The 20540-nt window shown below is 39.4% G+C and overlaps 1 protein-coding gene across 2 annotated transcripts in view; it reads right to left on the bottom strand.

Moving 5' to 3' along the window:
• The window catches only part of LANCL1 (LanC like glutathione S-transferase 1), a 47255-nt gene extending 27419 nt beyond the window's left edge, over positions 1-19836 (bottom strand). Inside the window, exons 1-3 of one of the 2 annotated variants that reach the window (XM_065930649.1) lie at positions 19805-19836; positions 19398-19494; positions 15891-16008 (exon numbers count right to left, since the gene is read on the bottom strand). In XM_065930649.1, coding sequence (XP_065786721.1) covers positions 15891-16008; positions 19398-19478 — 199 coding nt within the window. In that variant the 5' untranslated portion in view covers positions 19479-19494; positions 19805-19836. Of the gene's footprint in view, positions 1-15890; positions 16009-19397; positions 19495-19702 lie in introns of both variants that reach the window. The other variant, XM_065930648.1, reaches the window with a different exon arrangement.
• Positions 19837-20540: the final 704 nt, after the last annotated feature.

Genomic DNA, 20540 nt, shown 5'->3' with positions numbered 1-20540 from the left:
AAGAGCTTCTTCTAGAATTAGGTTCTTAATAGGCTTCATCTCCATCCATACCAGGCGTCTGCAGACAATCTGTTTAAACTGTTACTCTTTGATTTTGCCCTCCTGTTCCCATCACTGCCTGAACTCCCCTAATTAAGTTACGTAGGCACCAAAGCCAGATAATGACATGACTGAGGTCTGAGAAAATAAAAAGTGATTAAATACAAGCCCAATGATTGTTTTCCTTTTCAGACCTTTGTCTCCCATTATCAACAATTCCTCTTGGACTAAACATTTAACAAACAAAACACATTAAAGGTGTGTGCAATTTTAAAGTCTGATGCATTTCTCATGAAAAAATGTAATCATTTACAAGTCTCATGATACTTTACTTAGATGGAAATTTTCTTTATTTCTTTTGGATCAGCAGAAAATTAGCTTTCCACAGCTTCAGGTTCTATTTCTGTGTTTTCATTCTGGGCCTCTGTGTCCACATATTTTGATTAAGCAATCTTCTGCAGGTTTGTAGTTTACACTACCTACCTTCTTCCCTGCTATGAGACACTCAAGGAAGAGAAGGGTTTCGAGTGAGGAGTGCTACTGACAATTAGAAAAATCTACCTGGGCAAGCTTATTATAAGTCAGTCTGTGTGTGTGTGGGGTAGTCGTCAGTCATGTCAGACTCTTTGAGACCCCATGGAATGTAGCTGTCCACGGGGATTCTCTAGGAAAGAATACTGGAGTGGGCTGCTATTTTCTTCTTCAGGGGATCTTCCCTGACCCAGGGATCGAACCCAGGTCTCCTGCATTGCAGGCAGATTCTTTACCATCTGAGTTACCAGGGAAGCATAAACCAGTCTAGGTCAGGAAAATAAAGCAAGATGCATTAAGTCAAAGACATTTAATGTTCCATCAATATTTTATACCCCAGGGAACCTAATAAAAGAAAAAAATGAGGAAATTGTCTGTGACCAAACATCTTGAACTTGATTCTTATGATCTTCTAACCTTTGACAATAGTCATGTATACAACATCACCTCTGCATAATGCTGAAGGCTGACTGATAACTGGCAAGGTGGGAAATAAAAGATACAACCTCAAGGGCGCTCAGGGTAAACTCATCCAGTCCTTACATTTCCTCACAACCCTGGCCTGAATCCAGGCTTTTAAACTCTCTCTTCAAATGGAATTTTTAAATCAAAATAAATGTGTTCTTCATGGAAAAAGTCAAACAGTACTGCAATACTTAATATACATTTGCAGTCTCTTGCCCTACTTCTATTCCTGCCTCCCAGAAGCAACCACTTTCAATAATTTTAGTTATTTTCTGTTGTATCTGCCTCATATTTCCAATAATAAGCTATGTGCTTTGTCTCGATTTTTCTTCATCAAATACTTCTGATTCACATTTCACTCCAGAAAATAAGGGTTTAACTCTTGCAATAGAGACAGCTAAGTGGAACCCCGAAATTTATCTCCCTTTTCTGTAAACAATAATGCCTTGGATTTTAGCTAGGCACATGGTTACCCAGAACAGTCTCGGTAAGAACGTGTGTGTGGGTAAGTTCTGACCAATGAGACAAAGTGGAAATAATAGGGGTAACTTCAGAAAATGTTCTTGAAGGGAGCAGACCTGCTGTTTCTTTTTTCCTGGTTGGAATGTAGAGGTGATGGTGTACCTGGAGCAGCCACTTTAGGCCATGAGGTGGTAGTTCTGTGATGAGGATGGTAAAACATCAAGATCAAAGAAGTTTAGAAGCCAGAGGACTGTGAAGGTGCCACACTATGACTATCTTACACAAGATAGAAATTCTGTTGTGTTAAAGCCACTGTTATTTTAGGTGTATTCCCTTACGTGAGCAAGCCTAATCCTAGAGAACAAAGCTCTCTTCAAAGCTCAGGAGGTAGGCAGAAGGTAGACCACTTAGGGTCTTGTAAACCAGTTAAGGATTTGGGGCTTTATTTGAAAAGCACCATTTAAGAGCATAACTAAATTTGTGTTTTTAATATTTCACTGCAGAGGGAGGTGGGAAGGATGTTCAAGTGGGAGGGACATGGGTAAACCTATGGCTGATGCATGCAGATGTTTGGTAGAAACCAATGTAATACTATAAAGCAACTATCCTTCAGTTAAAAAAAATACATTAAAAGATATTTTATACAAAAAAAATTTCACTGCAATTGCACTGCAAGATTTGGAAAAGAATATATGGAACAGTGGATGCAGGAGGAGCAGTCAGGAGGATGGCTGAGGAGTACAAGTGACAGGCAGAGTAGCTGTAGCAGAGATGAAGTAAGACTGAATGGAAAAGACACCTGTCTGGAAGGTATAAGTCAACAGAACCTGTTGGGGAATGACTGAGAGGGAAATACCAAGAGGACTCCCAGGTGCCTAACTTCAACAGCTAGATGGGCGACGGTGCCATCCTCTGAGATGGCCAACAACTCGAGAGGAGGGCCACTTAGGAGGGAAGACTACAGCTGTATCCATTCATAAACTCACTCCCAAGTATGATTCCAATTCCTAATGGACGTTTGATGTAATGAGAAAGAATGTTTTTTAGTGGTTTCTAGGATAACACCATCAGAACTGGTCATGAGGCTCAATGCAGGATGATATATGGAGTTTAAACTTTTTAATGTTTTCATCAATCACAGAATATGTTACGGAATCAAGACTATTCTTGGGCTCAAATTTGAGCAGCAGATAAAATGTCCTTCTCTATTGTTTGGCAAGCAAATGGTTGAAGAATCAAGATTTCCTTCCTTTTTCTACCCTTTCACCTTTTCTTATAGACCAGAAAAGACTGAAATGAGATTTAAAATTTGTTTGCAGTTAATTGTAAAAATATGTTCCAGATTGTTTTAGACTTTAGAATTATGTTTTAAGAAAAAGGAAAGACTGTCCCACCTTTTATGAATCTGGATGAAGTTTTCATTGATATAAAATTTAAGTTAAAATATTCTTCTATTATTTTAGCTGGCCCACTCCATGATGACCACCGTCATTAAACTATGAAAACTAATGCTTTTTGGTCTTAATTTGACTATCTGGTTAGGAAACATACTGACCTAATTTAAAAGAGAAAATAACCCACATGAAGCTATACACTGAGATTATTAGTAAAGCAAAATCTAATCCATTATTTTCCCATTAATCTTCAAGTCATTAAAGGTGACTTTATAAGAAGTACTGGGGAAAATATTCTAATTCTGTCAAGCAATGAGTACTTTTCTTCAGGAAGAAGAGACCATTCCTGCTCTGGATGGTGTCTTTACTTCCCAAAGGGAACAGGAAAGCTGTTACTGGGCCGCCACCTCCAGTTTACATGTAAAGTCAGACACATTTAAGTAATATCAGTAAAAATGAATCAAGCAAGTGCCATTTAGAATGAAGCATGATAAGTCAGTAACTGCTTTAGAAACAGCATGTTAATTCTGTGGTTATTCATAGCCTCGGACGCTGACCTGGTGGAGGAGGAACAGACAGGTGGACACAGTACCCTCTTCTACCCCGGAGATAAAAAAACATCATCAGGAAGGAGGTATGGGCAGGGTGTGGACTGAAAGGGAAGCTTCATTTGTGGGAAGCCTGAAACAGAGCAAATGCAGAGAGTACTCCCAGCACATGGAATCATCTAAGCAAATCCACGTGGACAAGAAGACCAGGGGATGACCTGGCTAGTAAGACTGGACTCCTTGGGGGTTCAAATTGTTAAAAACGAGACACAGAAATTTAGATTTAATGCTAATCTATTGTCAATTTATGTGAAGAAGGAGTATTCAAAAACACTATTTTTCAAAGACAAATTCAGCCATATGTGTTAGTCTAGGTCCTGCAAGATGGGACTGAACATGCAGGGCTTCACTAGGGACACACATAACATGAAGGGTACCGCAGGGCCTCATGCCAGCAACTGCATGCTGCTTCCACACGCGGCCCCTGGACCAGAGGGGGTCTCACCTAACTAGAAAGAAGCTGAGAGGTCTAACCCTCCTGGAAACCAAGAAGGAGAGGGACAACCAGATATGAATGAGCACTAGAAGTGTCTGATACAGGGCCTGGTGGGGAGGTGGCAGAAAGGGGAAGCCAAATCTTGGACAGGTCAGTTCTGAGATGTTCATCAGACATCTCAGTGGAGATATCAAGTAGGCAGTAGGATGCATGGGTCTGAGTTTAGGGAAGACAGGTTGGACAAATGTCCTCCAGAAAATAAAAAAAAGAACCTACTTATCTCCTATGACCTCAGAGGCCGGTAGAAACCCAGATATCTATTACTTTGATCTAATAACTTGTGGAATCTGTCTGGTTGCTCAGAACTAGTGTGCACTATGACAGACTGCAACCGTAAGTATCTACAGAAACCTAAGTTAGTTAAAATTAACAAATTTAAAATTCAGTTTCCCAGTCACACTGGCCACATTTCCAACACTTGGAAATGTAATTAACATATGGCTAGTGTAACTAACATATGGCTAGTGGCTGCTGAATGGACAGCAAAGAAACATATTCATCACTGTAGAAAGGTTCAAGGACATTACTGCATTAGGGACAGATGTCCTTCTTTTATAAAAAGTTCAGGATGTCTGGTACTGCTTACAGATCATCCCAGGAATCTCTTGGTTTTAAATTGTTGAAAACTAATTTATTTGAAAGACAAAAAACAAATAAAACTTTGCTGTAACGGAATCCATCCTGGCTTTCAGTATAAATGCTCTGAACCAGATTTTTTTTTCTATTCTGTTTCCTTCTGTAGCTACAACTCTGGCAAGGGAGGGTGAATTGTTTAGGGGCACTTCTAAATCTGCAATTTCCTTACTCAGCTACTTATCCCCAGCAGTACTATAAATATAGCCAGCTGTTGAGAAGTAATTAATAGGAAGCCTTTGAATTTCTGAGGGATCATTAGTCCTATTCATCTTGACCAATCAAGACCTTGATGCATCTCAAATGTCTATGCAGATGATAAAAATCTCCACAGATGTATGAAGCTCTCAAAGTACTTCTCCGTAATTCTGCATTTGAGATTATTCCTTAACATTATTCATTTATTTTACAACCAGCCTACACTGACATAAAAACCTCTGCCTTGGTACTTCAGCTCTGCAAGTTATTTCCTTATAGATTAGGTGCTTTTGAAGACTCTTCTTCATGTATGCTCTGGTGGGGAAAATCACATTCAGATTATGGATACTGCTGCAACCACTGGAGATGTTTGGTCAATGCCCAAGAATGGGTCTTAATAGTTTTGAGTGATATGGAGACAAGAACTTCCTAAAGGAGGGGGGATGGGTTGCTTCACCCTAAGTTTCAAATGAACGGTTCCCTAGTTGAAATTTCAAAAGCTCATCAATTTTTTTTTTGTTCAGATTAATAGAAATATGAGAAATGAAAGTTTTCTCTAAATAACCCCATATAGTATGATCACCTGCTTTCTAAGCAGGCTGGTATTTTCTAATGTATTATTTTTAATAATTATCTTAACTATGTGTGTGTTTTGAGTGTGTGTGCTTCCATTTCCTCAGCAAAACGACAGCGTCTTAGGGCGGGGTTCCCAGTCCCTGCGGTCATTCCCCACAGAGCCTGGATGCGAGCACTGGACTGACCAGTACATCCAGTCTGTCTTCAGAGTGAAGCTGGGTGTAGCGCCGGCTTCCCAAATACTCCAGCACTTTTAATACAGGTAAGCTGAGGAGGAAACTAGTTGTGACTTTAAATCCTTAATTTAAAAATACCGACCCAAACGAAGAGGTGGAATTGTAAATAAAAAAAGGCAAATGAGCACGCTGAAGAGGTGTCTTCTTTTCTCCATTATCTATTTCCAGAAGCAAACAGGAAAAGAGATTAAAATTGAAAAAAAGGGGGATATTATAATTTCCTCCTTCCTTCCCTCAGTGCCCTGCAGTGTACTGCTTCCTAACTGTCAAATTAGGAAGCGCTCCTATTCGTTATTCAGATTACCATGAAAAGTGAAAGTGTTAGTCACTCAGTTGTGTCCGACTCTTTGCGACCCCATGCACTGCAGCCCGCTAGGCTCCCCTATCCACGGCATTCTCCAGGCAAGAATACTGGACTGGGTTGCCATTCCCTTCTCCAGGGGGTCTTCCTGACCCAGGGATTGAACCCGGGTCTCCCATATTGCAGGAAGATTCTTTACCGTTTGAACCATCAGGTAAGCCTTAGACTACCATAATAGGTGATAAATCCTTTAACACAATAGTTATTAACAGTACAGGTTCGTGACTCACTGCTTGAGATTGAAGCCTATCTATGCTACTTCCTAGCTGTGTGATCTCACTCCACTTACTAAACCTATCTGTGCCTGAGCATCTTTATCTATTAACTGGAAATAACAGTAGCTACTCCATATATGTGTGTGTGCATGCTAAGTCGCTTAAGTCATGTCCGACTCTTTGTGACCCATGGACTGTAGCCTGCCAGGCTCCTCTGTCCATGGGATTCTCCATGCAAGAATACTAGAGTGGGTTGCCATGCCTCCTCCAGGGGATCTTCCAGACCCAGGAATCAAACCTGTGTCTCTTATGCCTCATGCATTGGTAGGCAGGTTCTTTAACAGTAGCGCCATCTGGGAAGCCCAGCTACTCCAGTTAACTGTAAATCATTCTGATCAGTACAACAGTCTTCAGCACCCAGTAACTACTCAATGAATGCCCAACTCCCATTAGTCTGTGATTCTCTCTGAGTGCTGAATGAGCTGCTTTGTCTCATCACTGATGCCTGATCTAAAGGGACGGAAAATACAGAGGGAACCATATTCTTCTTCTTCCTCCTATCTCCTGCCTCTCTCCTCTCTCACTGGCTCCTCTGAGGAGGGTTAGCAAAGTGTTTCCTGCACATGTTCTGAAAATCTTCCCCGCATAAGGCTGTCTCTCTTCTCCTCAATCCTGTTTTCATGTTATCATCTACTCCTTGGCCATCCAGGGGCTAAGTCTAGGGAGTTCTCAGGTGGCATGGTGGTAAAGAATCCTCCTGACAATGCAGGACATGCAGGTGACTTGGGTTTTGATCCCTGGGTCAGGAAGATCCTCTGGAAGAGGAAATGGCAACGCACTCCAGTATTCTTGCTGGAGAATCCCTTGGTCAGAGGAGCTAGGTGGGCTATAGTCCACTGGGTCGCAAAGAATTGGACACAACTGAGCATGCATGCACATGACAGCAGGTAAGTTTAAACTGAGGGCAAGAAGGAGGAAGCCCACTTTATGTCCAGGTCTAAACGATATGCTCTTTATCCAACCCTGCCAAGTATAAAGTGAATATTATGTATGAGCCCTGTCTCATTGCTGAGTTCATTTCTCAATTGCATCAGAGGTTGAAGGGAATGGGATGTGATCGACTCTTTCACATCCTTGAGACATGAAATGAGTTGGATTCGCACTTTCCCCATTCTAGTTTTGCTTGTTACTGCTTTTAGTTTGCACAGATGGTAGCTAGAGTAATAAGACAGGTCATTTCCCTTTCACTTATCCATTCATTCATTCAACAAATATTTATTAAGCACCAACTATGGACTTGGCATTGTGCTAACTGCTAAAGTTAATGGAATGAAATTGACAAGACATGCCACCTGGTATTGGGGGTAAAAATCAAATGCTTAGATGTATGTCTTCTTTCTTTACCTCCTGTCAATTCTTCTGATCTATCTACAAACACTCTCATCCTGCTTCACCCAAGCACACTGGTGATATCTAAACCCTACAGCTGTTTCAGGCCTGAGTCTCAGCCATTTATTAGTAAGATCACTGACAGCGCAATGACGTCAGCACCTTATAAATTATAGGAACAAAGGAAGCAGGCAGCATTCACCGTGCATGCATCTATCTAGTGATCATTGTGAAGGGCTCTCACAGCCCCACTGGAGAGCCACGCCACTGATTCCTTCCATTTGTCCTAACAGTGTTGGGTGGGAGGCATCGATGCCTCTCATGACAGTGAAGGACACTTGGTCAAGGCTCAAATTAGACACTGAAATGCTGGCTTTGACAAAGAGCTACTTAGAAGAATATCAAATTGCAAAGAAAAGACACCTGGCCAGAGCAATTCCTTTCAAATATCTGGTATCAGCAGAAACTAAGACCCACATGCTAAAACTGTAGCTCAGAGGCTATACATTTGGCAGATCAGAGGAACAGCATCTTGAAACACTTTAATAACTTGCATTTAGAGCGTGAGTTAATATTACTCTAGGGATTATGCTGCACATCCTCTTATTTAAAATGTTATCTAATACTTGAAAAGAGGAAATATATGCCAATCTTAGCCTCATTAACTTTGCGAGTTGGTACAGAAGATTGGGTCATGTCTTATAGAACTAAAGCCGCTAGAGTCCTGTGTGTATTTTTCAAATGTGAGTCGATCATTATTTCCCTTGGGAATTATCATAGTTAAGAGTGGGGAAAAATGAAATTAAATGAGGGCTAGCACCTTTCCTCATTCCCTCTTAAAGACACTAGTGAGATCAGCCATCCCTTGGGTTTACTTTTCTTACTGTGTTATCTGCAAGGGAAGCAATCTTTCCTACTAAATGCTAATTTCTAATTCGAGAAAACTTCATCTGCTCACTAATCCTTTATAATAATAGTACCTCACCAGTGCTTCATGTTTTCCATTTTATAAAGCACTTTACAATCTTCTCCCTCCTAGAACAAATCTACTTGGAGCAAAACCCAGATGGCAAGGGGGCGTCATGTCCTCTGGTGAGTCCCCACAGATCCCTGGACACCACCTGTGTGCATGCAAGCTCAGTCCTGTCTGACTCTTTGGGACCCTGTGGACTGTAGCCCACCAGGTTCCCCTGTCCATGGGATTTCCCAGGCAAGAATACTGGAGTGGGTTGCCATTTCCTTCTCCAGGGGATCTTCCTGACCCAGGGCTTGAACCCGTGTCTCCTGCATCTCCTGCAGTGGCAGGCGGATTCTTCACCACTGAGACACATGGGAAGCCCACTGTCAAGGAAGTCCCTATTCATTTTTTAAATGCGAGCAAGTTATTAGGTGAGTTTTTTTAACTTAACTCATTTAACCATAATTTACTTAAAAGTTATTGATACCTTGCCTTCTGTTAGTCCTTCAGGATAGTTCAAAAAACAAGCTACTGAACAGAAATGGACTAACCCTTGCTGGGTCTTTGATCTGGAGTTATCTCTGAAAAATAACCTTTGAAAACAATCTCAATTTGTGATTAAGTATATTTACTAGGATAGGAATTTCCTGACAGTAAGTGGTTAGGATCCCATGATTCCACTGCAGGGAGTATGGGTTCAGTTCCTGGCAGGGGCATCACCTACCATCACTTAATAGCTGGACTTCAGATTTGATCTTAAGGGGTTTCCATGCCTGCTATGCCAGACAGACACACCGTCTGCTGTGTGCATGGGCACAGCGAACGGTTCTTGAAGGGGCACCTAAAGATCTGAACGGCTTCCCTTGCCTCCCAAGCTGGGAGTGTATAGCAAAGAGTTCTTGAAACTCCACTGGGAAAGGATTAAAGCTAAAAATGAACAACTCAATGCTTACTGCTGGTGTGTGTCATACATCAATATCATGATGCAGTACACTTCTGTGTATTCGATTTTACAGAGGAGGATTTCAGTGAAAAGAACTGAGGCTGTTCATGTCAAATATTGCTTATTAACAGTTGCAAGAGCTACTGATTGCTTTCAGACTATGGGTAATGTTTTGCACAAGAGGATCCTCAACAAGCCTTTTCAAATACAAGCAATTATGAGGAAAAGCTTCTGTTTTGGCCCAGTTAATTTTCTATCCTGAAGCCATGCTCTGAATATATTAATTTACGATTAGAAAGGGGAAGAACACTCTAAGGAACAAAGCTGCAGATTACACTTTTCTAGCTGCAAATGCCCTTAAATCTTTCTAGGGTTTTTACTCTATGTCCAGTCCCAAATAACTTTTTCCTGTAGACATTTTAATAGTAGTTATTCTTGCCTTTCTAACAAGCCATGATTCCCTCAATCTTTCCAAATTCCTGTCTTTTTTTTGCAGGGCTTATTCTGACTTTTTCTGAAACACTTATAATTGACTAGTCATTAGCCATTTCTAAAAAGTTGGTATGGCTCACATTACTTCAGCTCATAGCTTATGTGTTGGTCTTCACTTCTCTTTTTTATCTATCAAATGTATGGAGTAAACCCAATGTAGGAGTGGACAGTAAACTCCAACCACCCACCCCTGCCAACACACACACACACATTCTCAGGGACAAAGAGCAGGGCTCTATCTTTGTCACCAAATAGCTGTGTATCCTTGAACAAAGTACTCAGCCTCGCTTTGATTCAGCTTCTCATCTGCAAAATCAGGGTATGGATAGTATGCGTGCCATGGAGTTGTCTTGAGATGCAGAAGCGTTATTTAATGCACAGCACCTACCTGAAGCCTGGCATATAACATCGGTGACTGGCATATATGCACACACACACTCTCTCCTGTCATTCAAATGTAAATCCTATTAGCACTTTATTAATAAGAATCAAATTTTAATTTCTCCTCTTATCTTTCCACAGTCAAATGATCATGAAATTGCATACTGATGATCCTCATTCCTTTAGGAGCCAAAATTCATTCAATCAATGTATTTTATTATTAAAGTATTGAATTGTGTTTTGAACATTAATGTATAGTAATAATGTGTTAATTCTCAATTACTGACTGAAAAAATTGATTATTCACAACACTTCATTCCTGAATAAGTAAAAAAGAGACCAGAGGGATCTGTGGTAAAAATTGCTTCATTTGCCAATAAGAGATAGTTATGGGATTTTAAAATTATTCTTTCTTTCCTACCTAAGGATCAAAGCATATCACCTCTCTGCGGTGAATAAAAAAAGATAAACGCCAAAGAATACAGCTTGTAAAACTGCACTATGACAACCCACAGGTATAAATAAAGGCTTCAGAGATGATACCTGGATCCTATTAAAAGTTTATGTTCATCACTCTCATCACCATATTAAATCCTCTCCTTTCATTTAAAAATAAAAGCCAAGATAATTTTCGTTGTAAAAGTTTGTAAAGTTGACGTTAAGTACTTTCTAAAGCAAAGATCTGCTTCTTTTGAGTGTCAATTTAAACTTGTATATGTCACCCTTACCAGTAAAGCAGTATAGTGTCTTCTAAAGCACATACAACACACAGAGGTACTCTAGCAGAAAAGTAATCTACCACTATTAGTCTCAATTTTTGTTGGAAAATTAAAAAATGATGCGAGTCCCGTTTTTCAGTTTTAAGTTCATATGTAAACATTAAAAACATATGGGTGCTTTTTCTCTTCACTGAAACTCTTTCAAGATCAAGCTGAACAACTGAGATAAATCTAGGCATAGCATGAATGGAGTATCATGAAGTTGGGCAGCCTAGCTCTGTGGTTTTCTTTGGAATCATGAACCAGAAACACAGATACATGACTACAGGGTGTACTGAGGATTGACAAATGTTACAAACAAATTAAGGACTTTATAACCCTGTGACAAGCCAGCGAGACTTTGAGAGGAAGCGGAAAGGAAAGGCAGAGAGCTGTCTACTCGGGCTGAGAAACCACTAATGTTTCACAGTGTTTAGAACCTGCTGTAGCCCCATTTCTAAGTTTAAGTTACATTTGGCTCTAGAAAAATGATTTATGATTTGGCATTTCTAGAATAGTTCCTTTCTATGGCAGGTTTTATGAAAAGACTATTACTTATAGAAATTAAGGAACTTAAAAGTGAGTAAGAAATTTTCAATCAAAATCCAAATATTCATCTCCCTAGAAATACAGAGTAGGCAAAATATTGAAATTTTATTTCAAAATATTGAAATATTTTGAAAATATTGAAATATGCTTAGCATATTTGAAACATTTATCAATTCAGTTCAGTTCAGAAGTTCAGTCTGAGAAATAATCAGACTCTTTGTGACCCCATGGACTGCAGGACGCCAGGCTTCCCTGTCCACTGCCAACTCTCGGAGCTTATTCAAACTCATGTTAATGATAAATTTATCCATATAAAAATTCTCCCAAATTAGACAGCCAGGTTAGAGAGCCTTTTGCAGATGGAAAAATTGCGCCTTACTGTCTACATGCCTTGTGAGAACAAAGGAACATAAAAGGATCCTTTTTCATGTTGTACAGAACTTAGAGACTGCTAGGTCTTACCCCAAATCCATGCTCCTCTTTCCTTCAGTAACAGACCCCAGCTTAGTCTACATTCACCATCCTTCCTTGTTAAGGGGTATGACCATGTGACTATGCTCTACCTAATGCAAACAAAGTAGAATTGAAATGCTGAGTAGGATTTCCTAGAAGTCTTATTTTAAAGGAAGAAATCCATTTTTTTCTTTGCCCTTTTCCTCCTTGCAGCCTTGAAAAGCCCATATAATGGCTGGATATTCAGTTGTTATTTGGTCAAGGGACAGAAGCTAGTGCTGAGGGATGTTGGAGCTATTGCTGAGTCACTAAGTGGCGTCTGACTCTCTGAAATCCAAAAAAGGGCAATGCCAAAGGATTGGCTGAGGGACGATGGAGAGAAAGAAATGAGCCTGGGTTCCTTTTGACATCCTGAGGCTATCACCATAGTTCTGGACCACCTCCCTCTGACTTTATTTTTTTTTGTTTTGTTCAGTTGCTAAGTCATGTCTGACTCTTTGCTACCCCATAGACTGCAGCATGCCAGGCTTCCCTGTCCTTCACTATCTTCCTGAGTTTGCTCAAACTCATGTCCACTGAGTCAGTGATGCTATCTAACCATCTCAACCTTTGCTTCCCTCTTCTCTTCTTGCCCTCAATCTTTCCCAGAATCAGGGTCGTTTCCAATGAATCGGCTCTTCTCATCAGGTGGCCAAAGTATTGTAGCTTCAGCATCAGTCCTTTCAATGAATATTCAGGGTTGATTTTCTTTAGGATTGATTGGTTTGATCTACTTGCTGTCCAAGGGACTCTCAAGAGTCTTCTCCAGCACCATAGCTCAAAAGCATCAATTCTTTGGCACTCAGCCTTCTTTATGGTGCAACTTCACATCCACACTTGACTACTGGAAAAACCAAAGCTTTGACTATACAGTCAGCAAAGCGATGCCTCTTCTTCTGCATCAGAGAAAAAAAAATTTATCGTGTTTGAGCCACTGTAATTTTGATTATTTTGGGTATGTGAAACTGAACCCAATCCTAGTCCAAAAACAATCCTATCCAAATCAGCAAAGAAATCAGACCGTATTTCTACTGGGGAGTGAAACTTAACAAAATAAGACAGAAATTTAAGGTTCTAATTGTAACAACCATGTTACAATCATAGTTTCTCAAATAAACCACATATTATATGAAAAGAGTTTTACTGCATATGATAATAAATATTTAATAGATGTGAATGCTGAAGAAGGAAATAAAGTTTTAAAAAGTTTCTATAATTAGTGTTTCCCAAAGGAATGTTATTTTGGCAAAATTAATAACAAGAGCAAACAATAATATTTATAGAAATATGATCCTAAATTTGGTGACCAAAGTTAAAAATATACAATCCTCTTTTCCTCAAAAGAATTACTTTTTGAAAGATACAGAGGCACAAAAGTAACATACAAAGCCACCCATTATTATGTAAACACTGCTTTGAGACAGAACACAAAGTATTTTTATTGTATTAAGATGCTCAAGAATGTATTTTTGCTAATAAAATTGCAGTTATGAATAGATGATAGTTGATAAGACATAATATGATATTATGATATTCTGTGGTTGAATCAGCTTTAGTTTCTCCCGCAACAAATTTTATGTTGTTCAGATGGAATATTTGCATAGGAAAGTATTTTACTTAGGAAAACACTGGAGGAGACAATCCATTTTATGTGGCAACAACGGCTTTATAACAGTGCTTGATCAGGAGGCATTAGGAACTTTGCCTTGAAAACCATTATCAAATTTATCTAGAAAATTTAATGCACATCATAAAATAACCAGGAACTGCAGAAATCCTTAACTGCTTACTATGCCAATTTGCCCCTGCTTTCAGGAGACAGCAATGAATATCACAGATGCGGAAGGATAAAAGAGTTGAAGGACACAGGCAATTCAAAGAAAATGATGCCAAAAACTCCATACTACCAGAAAAATTTTAAACAAACTTGCATTCTACTTTGGAGTAACTTTTTCTTTTTTCTATTTCCAAAGAAATTTTAACTTTGATTCTCAACCAGCTCTGCCAATAGTGAAGTTTTTCCTTAGGTTGTCAAACGATCAATTCAAACTTGAAATCAATCACCACTTCTTTTGCTCCTAAAGCAAGGTACCTTATGATATATAATAATATAAGCTCACCTGAAGGAGGTGAGTTACAGATTTATGTCATTCTTTTAACAATCAGTTACGGAATGAGATCCAGCCATCTGTCTCAGTTGTCCTGTTCTGTTCAAATCCTCATAATTTTAAATAAAGAAGAGCAATACTAATCAATAAGATTTATTTACCAATGACTGCACACCTGAAACACAGTATAGCTACTCAATAAATGACAGCTGTTGCTGTAATGTCTCTCTTGAAACAAAATACTTTCATTTTATTCTCATCTTAACATTTCTGGTGTTAAGCTTCTAAATCCACAAAAATTATAACACTATACTATAAAAGGGAGGGTCCAACATGTAGCTCAGACGGTAAAGAATCTGCCTGCAATGCAGGAGACCCGGGTTTGACCGGGTTCGACCCGGGTTCTGGGTTGGGAAGATCCTCTGGAGAAGGGAATGGCAATCCCTCCGGTATTCTTGCCTGGAAAATCCCATGGACAGAGGAGCCTGGCGGGCTATAGTCTGCGGGGTCTCAAAGAGTCAGACACAACGGAGCAACTAACAGTAACACTACCTAGACCACTCCTTCTGTTTTATAAAATACTGACCTTAAACGTCCCTGAGAGATTAAAATTTTACTGATTTTCTCTGCCTTCCCATACTCAAGAGAAGGAACAGAATCACTTGCCATAACAGGATTACTAAGAGACTGCTACTATTAACAGTAAATTCCTCTACTAGAAAAGCTCTCAAAGCATGCTCTGAGAAAGACCATCACCATCTGCATCAGGACCATGGAGGCTTGTAAACTGCGGATTCCTGGGTCCTGCTCAAGAGTACTGAAGCAGAAGCTTGCCATGAGGCCTAAGAACCTGTGTTTTTATAAGCACCATTGCCTTAAAATCAAATCCAACCTTCTTAAGCTAAAGACCTATTCCTCCTTGTCTGCTTTTCAGAATGACTGGAAACACTAGGTCTCTAAGCTGTGTTTCCTTCAAGATTAGAAAGCTGTCTTCTCTCTCTCTGCAATTGTAAGCTAGCTGCAGTTCAACTTGCCTTCTTTGGTTTCCCTCTTTCTCACTTTTTTGACATCTATGTACAGTTTCCCCCCAAACTTTCTCAACCTCTCAATGGCCAGCAAAACAATGAATGCACATCAATGAGCAATGACTATAATGGAGGATTAGTTCATGGAATCTATACTCTACCCTGAGTTCCCGTATGGACACCTGTTATATGGTAACTTAAAAAAAAAAAAGACAATTTTGGACATGTTTTATTTTCCATGGGTAAATTCTCCTGTTTCATGCACTGCATTTTGGGATTCTTTCCAACTCTTCTCAAATAAATTCCGTTTCTGAATTAACTATGTAACACTGAACATCAATTTTTCGCCCAAGTATGAAAGTCACCCAAATTTGTGTCAGGCACGAATTCTAGGAATATGCTTACTCTAAATTCTGGACACTGTTAAAGATCCAGAAGATACCAGGTTAGGCTGAGAGCACAGCCTTCTCCCCAGAAGCAATTACTCCTATGCAGATGCAGGAAGCACTTAAGGGTGTACCATTCAGCCAGGCAGCTCTCCTCTCCTACGCTTGAGCCAGCTCCCCGTCAGCGCTTCATACCTGCCCAACCAGTGTAAACAGTGCTATCCCGAGGGTCTGCTGACTTCAGGCCTCTCTCCATTTGCTGAAGAAGCTCTCGAATCTTATTGTTCAAACGTTGTGAGAACTCAGGAGTCAGCTGTAGATATTAAAGGGAAAGCAAGTGTCAAAAAATATAGGCCACTTGGTGTCCTAGACTATAGGCTGTTAGAAATAGAAGGGTACTTCATTTCCTTTCAAGCTGCAGTTTTTTTGCCTGAGAGAACAGGACAATTATTTTATTCTTAAACAACAAGGATGAATTAACAAAATGTAAAAGTGCTACTGTATTTTCTTACTCAAGTAAGGAAATATTTTTAATGTAATTTAAATGTTTTACATACAAATTTTAATTAAATATTAGACTGCCAATGATAAACAGGATCAAAGTTATTTCCATTTACTAGGAATCATCTATTATTTAACTCAATATTTCTTTTTATAATAAAAACCATTTTATTAAACTAAGCATAAAACAGAAGATATTTGCTGTTTTCAAGCAATTGGATTTTTACTATTCAGGCAGATGCAATGTTAATTCCCTAAAAAAATACTAATTGCTTCTGTTGTTTAAAAAATGATGATAAATATTTATAAAAAATCCATTTAGAAAAAGATGTATAAACATTTAAAAAAAACTGTAGAAGTAGCATAAGAAAAGCTAAATAAATTCACAGATATTAGGAGCCTTCAGCAGAGTGGAAAGAACATTGTATCAAAAACCCACACAAAAACCCACGCCCAGCACAGTGCCTGGCAGGCTACGGGCCTCACAAATATCGCTCAATGAATGAGCCAGGCTACATTTTTGTCTGCTATTAGCTTAGTGACCATGCTCAACCTGTAACTTCTTTATGCTTCAGCTGCCTTGTAAAGTCAGGATAATAACACCTGACCCACCAATGTCAAAGGTGCACTGAGGACCAAATGAGATCATGGGTCTCATACCCTTTGCATTCAGGGATTTAAATGCTGACATTTTTACTATTTTAAGCAATCCAATGGTCTATAAAAATATTTTGGATATAGACTGAAAACACACTAAGACTGGGGTGTGGGGTTGGTGACATCCATGTAAAGGACCACAGATGAAGGGCAAATGGTGAGGCTTACCAAAAAGTTATGTTATTTGTTCTAATAACTGAAAAACATTTAGAAAGTTCTGGATATGTTGAATCATTAAGTGTCTTAAAAGGTCACTTTAATATATACCTCTATTTTTAGTAATCTGCTCTGATTCTCAGACTTGGATTTCACAAAGCATTAAAATAGTGAAATAATGTTGGGGAACATTACAAAGGTACAAATATTTCATCACATAAGGATGGTAAAAACATATGTAACAATGACCTGCAAGCATCATAACCTCATTTTTTTAAAAAGGGCATTTTACAAAAATGTAGGAAGGCAGTAGGAAAAAAATGTAGGAAAGAAAAATGTAGGAAAGGCAGTATCAGAATTATTATGGTAATAAAAGACATTAAATTTTACTGATACTTTGAAGAGTACCTCTGATAAGGCAAATTAGAAGATCAACCATACCTGGGTTATTTATTCTAAAGCATCACTATGATCCCTTATTTCACACTCTGAAGAAGAAACCACACTGTTTGACGGACACACTCCCATCATTTAACAATGTCTGCCAAGACGTTAAGATTTCAACAAACCTTAAAAACACATTTAGTAAGATAAAATATACTTCAGTATTAATATAAAAGGCCTATAAATCTTAACTAGATAGAAAAGTGCATCTACATAAGAACATGTCATATTCTGTTCGTAGATCATGGGTAATTTATCATCTTGCCTGACCTTACTGTAAGCGACCAAGAATAATGAGAATGCCTCAGCCTCAAGAAGGGACATTACCTTCCATTTGGCACATAATTGCATTTAATAAAAGCGACCTGCCTAAGAATATTGATTGCTTGTGGCAGACCAAAAAATTATTCAAACCTAGCAATAATATGAAGAGTTTCTAAAAGCCCTTTTTCAATAGATGCCAGAAAACAGAGCAGTTCCTTATTGAAATATTCGCATTAACAAATTAAGGAGGACAGATCTCCAGGGTCTGTTCCTTAGTGTTCAACATTAAACAATTTTAGAAGTGGGAGGAGGATTGTTCAAAAACCATGTGTCAGGCAATAAATTACACTATTGTTTTGGTGCCAGAGTTCAAATTTATGAGTATTGTTATTTTTCTCCCTTAGATACAGACTTAAATTTGTAATTAGCATTTACTTTATAAGCAGCCTAAACAGCGAGCTACGTTCCACTGAAGGCTTCTGTCATTAGGATCTATACTCAACTGTTCTCTATGCCAAGAAACATGAAGCTGCAGATCTTCCTCCAAAAAGACAAAACAAGACAAATGCTTCAGCTTCAAGATCTGCAGAGCTAGGCAGAACCCAGGTCCAAAAAGTCAAAAGGAAGCCATCTGGCTTCAAGGTAGTGATTAGAGGCCTTGTTTCGGCGGTTCAAGTCTGGTCTTAAAAGAATCATATTGATTCCAGCTCTATATACACTTAGGCAGCTGTCTATCTTACAACTCTCTGCCATCTCTTCCATTCCTCCTACTTGCACTACCCAAGTTAAACTACAATGCTTAGTGTTTTAAAGAATCAACAGAATTACTGAAAGTTCACTTGGCAGATATGGAATCTCTAAGGCCCTTCACAAGCAAAATGCTTTTTGTATGGCTGATGAGCCTAGAAGAAATTAGCTGGTAAAACTTAAAAATGTGTGCACATTTAAAGAGATCACTCTTCCCACCTAACACTTAACACCCAACACTTTCTCGACTAGGTGTATACCCTCTTAACAATTATGTTCACAGGCATGAGAAAACACAGGCCTCTGGAATCTCAAGCCCAGGTTCTCTTTGTAACCCTACAGTGACTTGTGAGTTGCCCATCAGTTTAACTGACCACTTTCAGGTATTCATTCATTTATTTATTTTCCAGTTGTGGGGTTGAGTGGAAATGGGACAAAGATTTCAGGCCTGTGTCCCAAACCTCTCTTAGCAGCTGCAGTTTAAAGATGTCTTCATTGCATTCTGGTTTACCCTCATCCTTATCCTGTCGGTACTCCTGTTCAATCAGGAAACAGTAACACTGCCCATGTGAAAAGCCAGCACGATTTCTCACCTCTCTTGAAAAACAAACCAAAAATGATTAAAAAAAAAAAAAAAAAAAAGGCAAGATTACACAGTAAATTGCAGAGCTGCCAATTTTGATAATTTAAATACCAATGGCTGAAGTTATTTCAATGATCAATTACTATTACAAATATTATCAACAACTTATGTTAGAGCTCAAACTATTTTCATATGTACTTTATATATTTAAAGTATTTTATATGTTTATACTGAAATTATGTATTTTTTTAAAAAGGGATGGTCATCCCTTTCTTTCAGGCAAAATCGAACTCCTTTCCAAACACTGGGGTTTGGAGGTAGGGGTGGAGGCAGATATTTCCCAAACTCACCCTCCCAGCAGAATCAAAGTAGCCTTCGGCCAGGGATTTGTTATAATCGGCATAAGGATTCGGGAAGGCCCTTTGCGCCATGATGCCAGAAACGAGCCTGCAGAACAGGGGAAAAAGAGAATCTACGTTGAGATACGGGCCAAGGCCGCGTTGCGAAGGCGGCGGCCAGCGCCCGGGGAACACCTTCCTTCCAGTCCCTCGGCCACTGCGCTGTCCTGGCCGTTCGAGTGGACCCCTGGCCCCCCGCGGCCCAGCCGTCAGGGTGTGGCACCTCCGCAAAAGGGCTGCCAGGGCCCCTAACCCACCGCGACGAAGGGGATCCGTTTTGCACCCCACGTTCACACTCGCGATTTTAAGCAACTGCCCGTCCAAAATCCGAAAGCCCCGTTCGGTCTCTGGCCACTCACCCCGCCGCCTCCGGACAAAACTGAAGCGACGCTTTCACTGCCCACTTCCTGCCAGCTGGACCAATCAGAGCCTTCGCTACTCCGGAGGCCCGCCCCCTTCTCATTTTCAGTTGTTAAAGAGACAGAAGTGTTGTTTCTAAAGGGTGGGACTGGTGATTTAATTCCTGGAGAGCTGGAAACGGAACAGATCTTAGAGTAATGTGCAACTGTCGGCAATGTTTCCTACCTTTATTCTCCTTTAAATTAAAAAAAAAATAAAGTAAACTAATTTAAGTCCAGATGATTCTCAAGAATTCTTTTTTTTTTTTTTTAATTTGGAGAAGAAAACTTTGAGATCTAAACACATTCATAGTCCTACTGCTAGGACTGAAGGACTGAATAAAATTGAGGAGGATTATGTCTCTCCAGAGATTTGCCAAGCTTTTTTTTTTTTTTTTTTTTGTTAAACAAAAAATGTAATAAAACACCATCATCACTCTTAGTGACAAAGATCTTTGGAGATAATTTATGATAATTTAACCTCAAAGGCACCCAGTCAATGTGAGTGGCCAACGGCAAGGTGTCACATGGCCGCTGCTAAAACTTCAAGGAAAATAACATGAAAGCACAAATCACAGCTCTTAAGAACTTATCCTGCTCCTTTAATTTAAATTAGACCATAATACTGTATTCCCAAGCCCTTTAAAAAGATAACAACGTCCAATAGAGCAAGACGTAACATTCAATTTCAATGTTT

The sequence above is a fragment of the Muntiacus reevesi genome, chromosome 3 (genome assembly GCF_963930625.1).
Source record: "Muntiacus reevesi chromosome 3, mMunRee1.1, whole genome shotgun sequence".
Lineage (NCBI taxonomy): Eukaryota > Metazoa > Chordata > Mammalia > Artiodactyla > Cervidae > Muntiacus > Muntiacus reevesi.
Note: the sequence above shows the minus strand (reverse complement) of the source record. Positions and strands in the feature narration are given on the sequence as shown.